At 43.3% G+C, this 15,000-nt stretch overlaps 1 protein-coding gene across 1 annotated transcript in view; it reads right to left on the reverse strand.

Moving 5' to 3' along the window:
* LOC122627622 (protein pangolin, isoforms A/H/I/S-like) overlaps positions 1-15,000 on the reverse strand; it is a 243,447-nt gene that overhangs the window by 27,781 nt on the left and 200,666 nt on the right. Inside the window, 1 exon segment of the mRNA XM_043808892.1 lies at positions 2,937-3,084. Within this exon segment, the coding sequence (XP_043664827.1) occupies positions 2,937-3,084 (148 nt within the window).

Consider the following 15,000-nt stretch of genomic DNA (forward strand, 5'->3'; position numbering starts at 1 on the left):
GAGAGAGAGAGAGAGAGAGAGAGAGAGAGAGAGAGAGAAAGCGACGAAAGGTGAAAGAGGGAGGAAAAAGAAAGAGAAGGATGGTGAGAGAATGGGGAAGAAAAGGGGAAGAGGAGCGAGAGAAGAGAGAAATTAAGCGGATCAATGGCGGAGCCCCGGCGAAACGAAACTTCAGCATCGACAGCCTCTCTTTCTCTCTCTCTCTTTCTCTCCAATTTTCCCTCTTCCTTCACCTCCTCTTCTTCCTCCGGTCGGAGTTTGCGCCTTTCTCCTACGAACCCTTTCATTTTCCCAATCTCTCTCTCACTTTCTCTCTCTCTCTCTCTCTCTCTCTCTTTCTTTTTTCTCTCTTTTTCAAATATCGCAACGGAGGAGATGTGAAATAAACATGCAATGGAGATCGAAAAGTAGAGCTAATTAGAAATATATTCGTGGGAAGTGAGAGAGGAAGGTGGTAGGGGTGCCGACGTCGTCACCATGTTGTCGTTGTGGTGGATGATGATGAGGAAGAAAGAGAGAAAGAGAGAAAGGGAGGAAGAGGAGAGAGAGAGAGAGAGAGAGAGAGAGAGAGAGAGAGGGAAAGGGTGAGACGAAGAAGGAGGAAGCACGGTATGGTGGTCCAAGAGAGACGGGAGAGGTTGAGTCGAGGAGGGTCGTTGCTTCTGCGGGGTAAACCGAGTATAAGAGTGAGAAGAGAAAGAGAGAAAGAGAGAGGCAGGCAACGCGAGGTCGTCACGATGCCGATGTTGGTGGGGGATGTGGCGACGCGAGGGAAAGAAGAGAAGAGAAGAGAAGAGTAGAGTGCAGGAGAGGAGAGGAGAGGAGAGGAGAGGAGTGGAGAGGAAAGAAGAGAAGAGAAGAGAAGAGAAGAGGAGAGGAGAGGAGAGGAGAGCAGAGAACGAAACGTTCGCTCGTTTGCAAGACAAAGAACTCGAACCGCCGTACGAACTCGTAGTCGTGCATAAACGCTATCAGCCCCATCTACATATTCCGGAGACTAAGGAGACACGCGAAGGGGATCGGGAGAGAGAAAGAGAGAGAGAGAGAAAGAGAGAGAAAAGAGAAGATCGAAGCGAGTCTCGACATTTCTCTCTTTTCTCTTCCTCTTCCTCTTCGAAAGTATTCGGGAAGTTGAGAAAGAAGAACGACGATAACAGAAAGAGAAAAAGAAAGAGAGAGAGAAAGAGGGAGAGAGAGGGAGAGAGAGAGAGAGAGAGAGAGATACTCTAAATTAAAATTTCTTTCGAATTATGACAGATTTATCGTCGATCGTTGCTTGTATCATAAAAAAAAAGAAGATAAAAAATTCGTCGTGGACGTATGCATCTAACGTCTAACATCTAACGTGTATATCGATATCCAATGTTCACGGGGTAGATAGATCGAGGTAGGTACAGGTTATCGACTGTTTCACAATGGCTCCTTGTTGTAGGAAAGAGAACAGGAGAAGAGGAAGAATGAGAGAGAGAGAGAGAGAGAGAGAGAGAGAGAGAGAGGGCGGTTCCAGGGCGGAGGCAACGAGGGTGGAAGGAGAGAAGCCGTAGAAATAGCGAACTGGCTTTGAAACACCCTTGACCCGGCACCCGAGGGTGGCTGCATGCTTGGCAGATTAGCCTAATGGTGAGTCCTCCTCTTATTCTCCTACTTGACGCCAGTTTACGAGACCCTCTCTCTCCTTCTTCTCTTTTCTCTCCCTCTCTCTCCCTCTTTCTTTCTCCTCCTACATCGCGGATGCTATTCGCCCACTTCAACCCTCCCTCTTCTGAATTCAGAACTTGGCGTGGCTCTTGACTCGATAAGAAATAATATTCCTTCAATTAGAAACTTTCAGGAATATATCAATGTTTACGCAATGTCGAGCACCGAACTCTTGAAGTATATACCATTTTGTCCTAATTATTATTATTATTATTATTATTATTATTATTATTATTATTATTATTATTATTATTATTTAAAAAAGCAGAACCAACGTGAAATCATTGAGAAACAAATCGTTAGTCAAAATTGTTGAATTTTTATTCATGAAGCGTAAATAAAACGAATGTTCTCTGTATACAACCTACACTTTTTCAAAATCGCTTTGTTTGCACGTACAAAGTGGTCGTATACCGTCCATCGTACGCACATATGCGTGATACATGTTATATAGTACTTCGAATGTAACGAACGCGTTAATATTTGCATCTCACTCTCTCTCTCTCTCTCTCTCTCTCTCTCTCTGTTTCTCTCTGCCCTCCCCTACTTCCCCTGTCACCCCCACTCTCTTTTGGCGAAAGTTTACAAAGTGATGTCGATACAGAGGAATAGATTTACAAGGGCTATTATTACGTACCGCTGAATTCGATCGACGCACTCCGTAAGATAGCTACGTTAATTAAGATTCGAGAGTAGCGTCAATATTTATTGAGTACACGCACCGGCTAGATCGTGTCCGAATTGAGATAAATAAATAAAATTAAAAAAAAAAAAAAAAGGGGGGGGGAGATAAAAATAAAAAAATAGAAATTATATCGATCGTACGAAACGATGTTTCGAAAAGAGGATTTTCGTTTAAAATCAACAATGGAAAAGGTCGGCGTTTAAAATGCAATTACATCGACAAAAATAACAGAATATCACGCGACAGTAGTTCGCGCGTGTTGATATATTACTTACGTATCGTACATCAATCTCTCGCGTGTAAAATAACAACGAGGAAGAAAAAGAAAAAAAAAAAAAAGAAAAAAAAAAAAAAGAAAAAATACGAGAGAGTGAGTGAGAGAGAAAGAGAGAATGTAGGTGTGTGCATGAGAGAGAGAAAGAAAAACGTGGTACGAAACGTCAATTTAATAGCGGCTAAACCTATAGACTCCACGATATCCAATAAAACGTGATGCGTGGATCGTGTGGGTGGTCCGATTATAGACGCGTGACGGCTACCAGTAGGTACTCACCGGCCGCTGCGGCAGCTTTGCCAGCATCCAAAGCCCCATACGGAGGTATACCCATGTGGGCGGGCGGTGGTTGCGTCAGGTGATCACCGTTCGGACAGAAGAAGGGCAGCCCGCTTGGATGCGTTCCTGCTAGGCCCATCTTGCTTGCCTGGAAAATAAATCAAAACGAAAATCCTTTAACACGACAGTACCAACAATATATATTTCTGAAAGGCGCAAAACGAACGAACGAACGAACGAACGAACGAACGAACGAACGAACGAACGAACGAACGGAAAGAAAATTAAATTAAATATATCTGAAGATCATACAAAAGAGAAAAAGAAACGAAACGAAACGAAAAGAAAACAAAGGAAAAGAAAAGAAAACAATGAAGAATTGTTCGCCTTTGCCTATTGATATTCTTTTCTTGAATTTCACGATAAACGTTTATATATCAGATACTGATGATCGATACAATCGAATATCTAAGGTATCAATAAACGAAAGTATCAGTTTCGAGAAAAGCAACGGGTCAAGTTCGTCGATATCCGAAGGGTTGAGGAGCCCTACTGCATCGGAAACGCAGGAGCAGCCCACCCTCCTATCAAAGCTACGACTCTTAAAAAGGAAACTGGATATTCGATTCGATAAGCTAGAGAAAAGAAGAGAAGAGAACTGAAGTGAAGAGAGCAGAGGAAAGAAGAGAAAAGAGGACAGGAGAGGAGAGGAGAGGAGAGGAGAGGAGAAGAGAGGAGGGGACAGGAGGTGGGGGAGGGGGAGAAGGGGGTAAGAGTGAGAGAGCATTCGTCGAGGACGATCTCGAGCGTTAATTTGCAAAGCCGGCGCGCGCGCTCCTCTCGAGGACTCGAGGGCTCGTTCGGCTTTTCCGTGGGACGGCGTATCGCCGAATTGAAGTGGCTCTTCGAGGGTACGCCTCGATACGCCCCCTTCCCCTTTGCTCTCCTTCCCCTTTCTGTCTGCTTCTTTCTCTTTCTTTCTCTCTCTCTCTCTCTCTCTCTCTCTCTCTCTCTCTCTCTCTCTCTCTCTCTCTCTCTTTCTTTATATATATATATATGTATACGCATATCTATATCTATCCATCTTTTTCTTTCCTTCGATTAGGTAACAGTCGATAAAATTGGTTCTATTTTATTCAAGGAGGGTGTATTATTCAGTAAGAAAAGGACTGAGATCCCCACTGAGATAAGTTTTCAGTTTTGTCGGTTCAGAATTAGTTCCATCGATGATCGGCCAATTTCTTACCATAATAGCAGCGATATCGCGCATTGATCTAACAGCGAGAAGAAGTCCAGGATCCAATGGTTCTCTTTCCATCCACGTGAGAACTCTGGTTAAAAGTCCGACGGTTTCCTCGGCCGTCGGTTCATCTTCCTCCTCGTCGTCTCCTTCGTCCTCTTGTTCGAATTCGCATTCTTGATCGATCGACTTACGTTCGGATTCGATTTTGACGAGGCGTGATTGATCGATGTCGAGATCGATGGTGGTAGTGGTGGTAGTGGTATCGAAACGTCGCGACGTACGTTCTTCTCCGTCGATGATCCATCTCGCGAGTTCCTCGTCGCCAACTTTGAGACCTAATTCACCAGCCAGTCCACGGAGTTCGTCCAACAGCATCCTATCCTCTTCCCTTTCCGCAGATGCAACGATAGTACGAAGGAGAGAGTTGTTGTTTCCCGTAACGTTAGATCGACCTATACGCGACTCTATGTCCTCTCGTTCTCTCGGTAAGGCCCAACTTCTGGCAAACGTTTCCGATCGTACGCTCAGCCAAGCTCTGTGTAGGTCCGCGAACGCTTCCTTTAGAGTAAATCTTCGAAGATAAGTCTCCAATCTATCATCGTCTCGTTCGATCGTCGAGAATTTACTTCGATAGACACCATGGTATACTCTGGTAAGTGCTCCGATTGCTAACCTCACTCTCAATTCTCTTACAACGATTCGAGTTTCGAGACAATCCTTCGGTACGACGAAGAGTCTGACCAGGCCATCGGCAGCAACGCAATCTCCTTCGGGAGGCAAATAATCGGCGCTCTCAGCCACGAGGACAGCACCGTCGGGGTGCATGGCCATCGCAGTTACGGCGAACTCACGGTGAAACCACCATAAAAAGAGATCAGCCGTTAGGGAACCTCTCCCCCCGCCGGCATATACCACCGGTTGGCTAAGCATATTCACACGACTGAGACAACGTGGTCTCCAGTGACGACCAGCCACTAACAACCTAGTCCTATGATGTCCATCGTGATCGGCAGCCCCAACGACCCAAACTCTTTCCCCGGAAGACCTCTCTGAACTCCTCGAGGCTGCACCATGAAGTTTTCGGTGTTCCTCCAGGTGTCCACGTCGTCTTCCAGGTACATCACGCCAGTCCAAGAAGGAAACGTGTGCCAGATAGATTCTGCTGCGATCGTAGCACTCCAAGGCGCTTCTTATACTTTCTAATGGTGACGAGGAGGTAGTGGAGGACGAGGTAGTGGTCGGACGTGCACCAGAGATTTCATTTCTAGAATCGGCACGGTAGGACGAGGAGGACGGAGAAGAGGCAACGAGAGGTTCGGAGGAAGCTGACGGCGAGGAGGACGGTGAGAGAGGGGGTAGTGGAGCAGCTGCTGGGGTTGTACTGGAAGAGGTAGAGGGTGTGGGAGGCGGAATCGGAGTCGACGTTATCGGCGGCGCGGATCGAGTCTGGAGTTCCTCCACTGGTCCCTCCTCCTCGTCGTCGTTGTCGTTGTCGTCGTCGTCGTCGTCGTCGTCGCCGTCGCCGTCCTGCTCCTCCTCCTCCTCCTCCTCCTCCTCCTCCTCTTTCTCCTCCTCCTCTTTCTCCTCCTCCTCCTCTTTTTCCTCCTCCTCCTCCTTCTCCTCCTCCTCCTCCTCCTCTTCCTCCTCCTCTACCTCCACCTTCCCCGTTACAATATCCTCCTTCCCTTCTTCCTTCTTAGTCTCTTCTCGTGCACACTCGCGGCTACCGCGGCGTCTCTTTTCTTTCCGTTTCCGGTCTCTGCAAAGTAGCCGTATTCGTGTGCCCTCCGACGTTTTCAGTTGACTACCGATCAAAGAAGACCCCTCGCTACTGGACACCGAGGATGACCTCGAGGAAGAGCAAGGGGAGGAGGAAGTGGAGGAGGAAGAGGAACTGGAGGTGCATATAGAGGTGGAACGCGAGGAACAGGCCGAGCTAGAAAGGTTTCTGCTTTCGGATAGGAGCTCGCGATGCGGGCTTTGCGAGCACCGTCGTTTTAGCAGGGTGCCGTTTTCACGGGGCTGCTCGAGGCCACCTTCGGTATTCTCCAGGGGTTGACGCATGCGCGCTGCGAGCCATGATCGACCCTCGCGCGCCGCCAACACCGCAACCGTCGACGCCGCCGTCGCCGTCGCCGTCGCCGCCGCCGCCGCCGCCGCCGCGTCTGTCTCCGGCGTCGTCTTCGCTCGGCCTGGTTTTCTCTTCCTCTTCTTCCTCTTCCTTCGCCTTTTCATCGTCATCGTTGATGCCTTCTTCTTCTCATTATTATTATTCTTCTTCTCTTCGACCGACTCTCTAACAGTCGGCTGCTGCTGCTGATGATTCTCTTGCTGTTGGTGATCCTGCTCTTGCTCGAGACATTCCTTATCGTTTCCCTCGAAGCTTCTAGACTCTCTCGAAGCTCCCCGATCCTTCTCCAACGTGCCGACAGCTTTGCTGCCGCTAACACGCGCGCACTTGCTACCGCGAGGAGACATTCCTTTTCCTCTTTCCTCTTTATCGTATGAATATATAGAGTACTCGTCGCTGTTGATAGAACGAGGAGTCGTGATGACTCCTTTGATCAAGGTTAGGAACACAGTTGAACCCGATCGAGTTCCGTGGCTGGTTCGCGAGATCTCGTTGATCCCGGTCGACGAGGACTCGCGAGGACAACGGCGTCGAGCTCATCCGCGCGGCGTGCTGGCTTCGCCTACCGAGCGATGACTGAGCGAGCGGCCGCGACGCAGCCGTCAAAGGCCGGAGCGGGAACTAGAAGGCTTTGATGTACCGCCGCCCCGGTGCGCACAAAGCGAAAGCGGCCCCGGCTCGTTGGTTGGCATGGCATGAGGACGCCCGGGGGCGGCGGCGGCGGCGGTGCTGGCTCTGCTGGTGGTGGGTGAGTGGGTGCCACCGAGCTCCCGTCGACCGCCTGCGAGTTGTCGGGGGTGGAAACGGGCGACTCACCCCCTTCAACCTCTCTCTCTCTCTCTCTCTCTCTCTCTCTCTCTCTTTCGCTTCCTCTTTCTTTTTTAAACTGTACGACCCTCCGATATCTACATTAGATGCCTTCAGACAAATATCCTTTTTCCCTTCTTCCGTTGTGTCCAAGAATCTCCTTATTCTTTCTTAAAGTAAAAAATAAAAAGGACGGGAATAAAAGGTCCTCTCTTCGAACCCTCTATTTTCATGTAACCTCACCTCACCTCACCCTTCCGTGTCACGCGGTACGAGCACAGAGTAAACCTTATCGATCTCGTTTAACCTACACCGTGCACCTAACACACTGCACTACATTCTCTCTCCTCGTTGTACTTGTACTTTCTTTACCAATGTACCAATCGCGTCGATGGTCTATATAAATCGTCGATATGTTCCCAATACGTTCTCGATGTCGATAGATCGTCAATCCTTTTTCCGCCAAATAAACAGGCTATGGTGGTCTTGACTGATCATCGACGGTTCTAATAGATCTCGCCGATCCTTTCATAGATCCTTTTCGATTATCCCTTGTATCATTCTAACGATGCTTTCGGCTGATTATCAATGGTCTTCTGGATCGATCGAATCCTCAATTATTCTAATGACTTGTCAATTACTTCGATACCTTCGTCATTGATACCTCCGATAATGCGTCTCTGATAAATTCTTGATGACTTTAATAGATCGCTTCTATCGTTGTAACAACATTGTTTATAATCGCAATTATTCAGTTTGAGGGAATATCTGTTCAGATTAAATGGAAATGAATCGAACAAGATCTGGATCCATAGCTGACAAATCGGATTTGTTCTTCGGCGTTCGCGGAGGCACGATTATAGGCGCGTTGGCCTTTCATAAACCCGTCCACATCAAACGCTACACATAGGTCGATCGTGATAATATTTGTCACGTAGTTGCGGTACGTGGCTCTACGCGCACTCCTACCGCCAATACGGTAATCGATCTGTTCGCGTTCCCGTGCGGACATGGAAGCTCGTTCCGTACTCTGCTCTCAATACGATGACGTTTCTGTACTATAAAAGAAAGAGAGAGAGAGAGAGAGAGAGAGAGAGAGAGAGAGAGAGAGAGAGAGAGAGAGAGAGAGAGAGAGAGATACTATGCCGCGAGCGTTATTCGAACGAGTTCAACAGCTTTATCTTTGTACTAACAAGCCCAATAGAGAGAACAGACCTACTGTTTCATTCGTGTCGGCTGGAAATCTCGGATATACTATTATTATGTGAATATTCTACGATTAAAACGAGTAGTTAACTTTTTTTCACAAGGATTTTTTACTCGACTTTTTTTTCCTTTTTCTTTTTTTCTTTTATGTCAATCATCCGCGCGTATGTGATTCTGTATCGAGTCTAACTCGATATCTCGTTCTGGCGAAATCTTATGATAATATTTAGATAGTCGAAGAAAATAATTATCTATATATATTAGATTATCATGAAAAATATTAATATGAATCTACGGTATCCTAAAAGAGTCGTGAAATTCGAAATATTCTATTTATTTATTTACTTCTTTATATTTCTATTTATTTATTTATTTATTTATTTATTTATTTTTATAACGACTTGCGAGACGTTTTACGTAATGAATCGATTACGTGGAAATATACGACTTATTAAATCCTTTCGAACTAATAGAAATGAAAATTACGTTCCTCGCGTATCACCATTCGTAGTTTGCCGCCATCCCGTGAAGGAAACTAGTAGTTAAGTCTCGTTTCCATAAGGAAAGACAACTGTGACGATGCGAACCTGCGAACAATGCAAACGAAACTCGTTGCTCTGGCAGCAGCTTTTCAGCTTTATTTTTCTCTCTCTTTTTTTTTTTTCTTTTTATTTTTTTCTTTCTTTTCTGTCTCCCGAACAATTTTCCCGATCCAGAAAACTCCTTTAGAGTACCTACTACTATTCCCGAAGGACCGTCGGCTTGTTCACTATCTGATTTCTATTTTGTACCAGCTGCATTCAATAGCGACGACGATTTTTAATCGAACAACTTTTAAACAACTTCGAAAATGTCACAATTTTTTAATTACATTTAATTTAATTACATTTACAGAATAACGTATCGATTTAAAATATATTAAACATTGATCCCTTATCACCACCGCGTGTTTTTAAACTTCGAAAGTGTTAATTGGTAACATTTTTATTCGTACAATCAAATTAATTTTTATCGTCATTGTGAATAAATACATTATTTATATGTTGTGAATAAATACGTATGAATAATATTCATATTCATATATATATATATATTTACCAATTAATTAAAATCTGTTTAATTACATTTAAAGAATAACGTGTCTACTTGAGACATATTAAATATTCATATCTTATCACTCGACGTATTTAAACATTTTAATTTTAACTTCGTAATATTTTTATTCGTACAAAAAGAAAAAAAATTGGTTTTTATCATGCCATTGTAAATAAATGCATTTTTTATACGATACGAGTCTTTTTTAATTACGTTTACGAGATAACGTTATCGATTTAAGAAACATTAAAAAAAAAAAAAAAAAAAAAGAAATTCATTGCCTTATCCTCGAAAGATTTACATTTTTGAATAAATAAATAATTGCAATATAAAATGTAAGCAAAATTCGTGGGATAACCTTTCGAACTACCTTTTATCTTTCACCATTTATTTTTCTCAATCCCCTCGGTTCTCAATTTGAAAGAAGAGAGCCGAAGGTTGATTCGCGCGACAACCCGGGCGTAGTCGGGGCGTTTTCCACGCGTAAGATCGAATCCGGTTCTTCTCGGTTCTTCTACGCGACGCCAATTTGATTCACCCTATTTGAAGTTGAGCGGAGGAGAGAGTCCTCCGAGATGGGTGAAAATCGACTTTCACCCTGTTACGAGAGGAAAAAAAGTGAAAAAGAGAGAAAGAGATAGATAGACAGATAGACAGACAGACAAACAGATAGATAGATAGATAGAAGATATATAGATAGATAGAAAGAGAGATAGAAAGAAAGAGAAACAACATCGTTTAAGTCTCTCTATGCGAATTTCTTCTCCTCGACGAAGTTCAAGAGGGTTGTCGCGTGTACGGGAAAGAACATGGTTGGAAAAACAGAGAGAAAGAAAGAGAGAGAGAGAGAGAGAGAGAGAAAAGGGAAGATGGAAACGATCGCGTCGTATCTACGTTAGGGAGCTCTCCTTGAAAATCGGTTTACGTTAACGCGTTCCGAAAAGTTTCCGTTTCCTTTCCGAGGTGTCACGATGTTTTAAGGGCTCGAAGGTTCGATGCGGAAAGAATGATTGTTTTTTTTTTCTTTCTTCTTCTTTCTCTCGTTTTTCTTTTCCCCTTTCCCTTTCTAAATCATTCTGATTGATAGAAAAGGAGAAGAGGATTTCGTAATGAAATCTCGTCGAATTTCCCCGGAGAGAAGAAAAGAAAGAGAAAGAGTACAAAACAAATCGTTATATATATAACATAAAATGTTCAATAATTTTGTCAACACTTTGAAAAACCATCATGTCGATCACAAATCTGATATTACCGAATTATCGAAGTATTCACGTTTTGACAATTCGTACCTTTAACTCGGACAATTTTTCCTTTTTTGTTCTTTCTTCTTTTCTTTTCTTTTTTTTTCTCGTAATGAAAGAAAACATCGAAGAAATATGTAAGAGAAGATACGGTAGACAAATGCAGGTTATCAAAAAGACGAAGACGTCGCGCGAACTCTCAAGTATGATTAGAATCTTGCAAATTGGTCTTTCCTAACACGCGTTCTGCTACTACGTTCCAGCATATTCTCTCTCCTCTCTCTCTCTCTCTCTCTCTCGCTCTCGTTCTCACGTACACCTCCATTCCCTCCCCACCCCTTCGGATCCCTTAGAACGAAGTACGCATGAATTATTCGAGATACGTTAATCCGGTTGGCTTCCAGAGAAGCTGCTGCCGCCGCCCTCGTTTCTCTCTCACTCCTCCTACACACAAATACACGCGTACACGCACATAGAAAGAGAGAGAGAGAGAGAGAGAATCTCGCATAGTTTCTACGTCGTAGAAGATCGAGAAGTAAGAGAGGAAGAGAAGGGGATGCCGAAATAGGAGTAGTATGCAGGAGAGGAGGAGAGAAGGATGACGAAGAGAGAGAAGAGGGTTGAAGGGGTTTGGAGGGGGTTGGACGAGTCGAGTCGAGTCGAGTCGAGTCGAGTCGAGTCGGTGGTGGAAATGGAAGAGGGAGAGGAGTCGGTGAAGCGGAGGAGTGGGTGGAGGAAGGTTGCCGAGGGGTCGAAGGGGTAGTAGGTGCGGTGAATGGAGCCGTGGCGCAACGGAGGCGGCGGTGGCCAACCCCAAGCCGAGGTTGCCGGGGCAACGTGGGAGGTGTAGGTGCTCCGCTGCTGTCGGGAGGACAGGGAGGAAGGGTTCTCTCATTCGCTCGACTAGGGCCAGAATACCGTGCCGCGGGGGTGGTTTTTCTGCCGAGAGCTGCTCGTTCGTAGAGGGGAGAGACGCTAGAGAAAGAGAGAGAGAGAAAATAAAAGAGAGAGAGAGAGAGAGAGAGAGAGAGAGAGAGAGAGAGAGAGAGAAGATCCCTAGCCAAAACGACCATCGGACGTAACCTTAACTGTCGTTGCTGCTCCTATACACCCTATACCTTTGCTCCCTATTCACCCTTCGACGATACTACCTTCGACGTCCACCGGACCTGTTTTCCTTTTCTCTGTAAATTCTCGATGACGGCTCGAATAATCGAGCGGGACAACCGAAACCATGAGAAAGAAAGAGACAGTGAGAGACAGTGAGAGAGAAAGAGAGAGGGAAAGAACTGATATTCGTTCTTTGGTGTCACTTTTTTCCATATGTCTCTTTCGTATTCTCTCGCGTAGTTATCGCGATACTTTATAGATTAGTTCAAGAAGAACGAATTTCCTTTACGTTTAATCATTGAAGTTTAACTAAGAATTTTAATTATTCCTTGAAATTATTTTCCACGAGGAGTCGTAAAAATAATTACACGTAATAATAACGATAAACGACGAGTAATATTTATACGTAAGATCGAAGATCTTCGATCGTTTTATCGATATCAAAAAATTAAAAGAAAAGAAAAAAAAAGAGAAAGAGAGAGAGAGAGAGAGAGAGAGAGAAATAAAGAACTTCCCTACAATGGAGGAATAATAATTTAATTCTAAAAGCCCACAGTTGAAATTTGTTTTGTAGAACTTTTGGAGCGATAGAATTTTTTTGTCAGGAATAAACGGACCTCGCAATGAATCGTCGAGGACGATTTTAGGAAGGGCAACCCTTTTTTTTAGGTGAACAAACACACGTGTTCATTTTTTTTTTTTTTTTTTTTTTTTCAAAGAGTGAATACCAGTGAGAGCTCGTTTTGTTCTCCCTTAGTTTCTTTTTTCTTGATTTCGCGCGACTCGTTACTACCCTTCTTCTTCTTCTTCTTTTTTTTCTCCTCGATATTCTTATCCTTTTTTTTCAGATTTTTTCTATCCTCTGTCTGTCTCTCTCTCTCTCTCTCTCTCTCTCTCTCTCTCTATCGTCTACCTTCCTCTTCTTTCTTTCTTTTTTTTTGTTCTTTCTTTGGTCAGGCCGTTAAAGGGTTAACCGGTTGACCTAGACACGTGTCTCAAGTGTCTCAAGTTTTTTTTTTGCCCGTGCTGTTACCTTCTTCCTTGCACATCGTCGTTCTCGTCGTTTACGAAGAAACGCAGACGGGCAATGCCCTTTTCACGCCAACCATGAGACACGTAAAACATGATTTCTTACAAGTTTTTACTATCTTTATTTACAAAAAAAAAAAAAAAGAAAGAAACAAACAAAGAAAAGAAAAAACGATCGAACTATTCGACCGTTCCTTCCTTCTCAAAAACTTCTTTGCATAACTTAAGACAAATTTTTTCTACCATAAAAAAAAAAATAGAGAGAAAAAAAGAAAAGAAAAGAAAATTCGGTATAAAAGCATACGTACGCCGCGCATGTAGATAATTACGAAGTTTATCAAGACGATTTTTTTGTTTGGTAATCACATTTTCTTTTTTTTTTCCTTCTTTTTTTTTTTAATTTCCCGTACCAAAAACTCAAAGTCCAGAGAATAATTGTTGTAATTTCTTTTTTATTACTATTTTTCTAATACATATCATGTCCGGTACACATACGTACACTCGTATACGTATGTAATAGCCGTTTTTAAAGCGATAAAAAGTCATTTACGAAGAGATTAACACGGGGGTTTATACCGTTTCGAAGGTACAAAGGCGTAAAGTACCGAAAATGCATCGGCCCGTCGCAACGTTGCAACGGGGATACTATCGAAAATTCGATTAATAAAAAATTCGGTTAATCGACGGTCTCGTGTAATCGACCTGAAAAATTTTTTTCTCTTTACTTATACTCGCACACACGGTTATACGAACCGTACGTATACATGCACATTGCACACATCACACACACACATACACACACGCGTACATATATACGTATAAGTACATGCCTTTCGTGATTATCTACATATTTGTATAGACTAACAATGAAATAAATAGATTAACTAAATTTAAGGCGAAACCATTATATTATAATCGTTAAAACTTATCTCGATGTTATAATAAAATATTTCTCTCTCTTTTTCTCTCTCCCACTAAAGACTTATTTCTTTTTGAAGTAACATGTTTGCGATCTTTTGCAATGCAATACCTTCTTCTCCTCCCCCTTCTCCTTCTATACAATCTCTTTTACTCTGCTCATACATATCCAGATTCTTCGCGACACGTTCACACGATAAATCAACGCTTCTACCAATAAATCCACTTAACGATAGCCATTAAATTCTCCTCGATCATATTCTCTCTCTCTCTCTCTCTCTCTCTCTCTCTCTCTCTGTCTCTCTGTCTCTCTCCCTTCTTATTTCCACAACGAGAAAGATTTATCATCGAGTCATTAATTAAATTACGTTCTTACGTCCAACAGATGAAAAAGGAGAAAAGAAAAAGGAAAACTTCGTCCACGATGATCGCGTACAAAAAAAAAGCAAGAAGATGTTTAAGAAACGATTAAAGTTTATCGATGAAATTAATTATCTCAATTATCATCATCATTATTATTATTATTATTATCATCATTATTGTAATTATTGTCATTGTCATTATTACTAATTCAGTAAAAGAAATCTGATACGGTTCAGCCGTTCGATAAACCGAAGAACGGAGGAACGTGTAGTATATATTTTAAATTGAGAGAGAGAGAGAGAGAGAGAGAGAGAGAGAGAGAGAGAGAGAGAGAGAGAGAGAGAGAACTTGGTAGAGACGCAAAACGCGCAACTGCCCCAGGGAAGTAAAGCTACGGGTAGTTCTTCGCGTTAAATAGGATGGTAATTGGTTCGAGTGGCGTTTCACCTAACTGCGTGCTACGCGATGCACAAATACGTTTGCGTATAGTCCCAATATATATATGGTACATGTACACATATACAGAATATATATACAGAATATATTATATATTTTATATGTATATATCTGAATATGTGGCATGTGGTGTGTGTATGTATATATATATATATATACATTTTCAATAGAGACGGTCATATATACAGTGGACGTACGTACACACACACACACACATTACGTTTCCACGCGTGTATATATAGAGAGGAGGACACCTACACTTACACTTACACTTACGCTTACTTACACTTACACTTACATACGTGTACACTGTACACATACGAGCTTATCTATGGTCACGGCAGCCGACAGATCTCTGCGCGCTGAAGCTGGCGCTGCCTGATGCCGCAGCATCCAGCCGCTGAAACCGGCGTAGCCTCCTCTCGCTCGGACGTTAATAACGCTGGTAATGCATCGGAGTTAATT

This window comes from Vespula pensylvanica, chromosome 1 (assembly GCF_014466175.1).
Source record: "Vespula pensylvanica isolate Volc-1 chromosome 1, ASM1446617v1, whole genome shotgun sequence".
NCBI lineage: Eukaryota > Metazoa > Arthropoda > Insecta > Hymenoptera > Vespidae > Vespula > Vespula pensylvanica.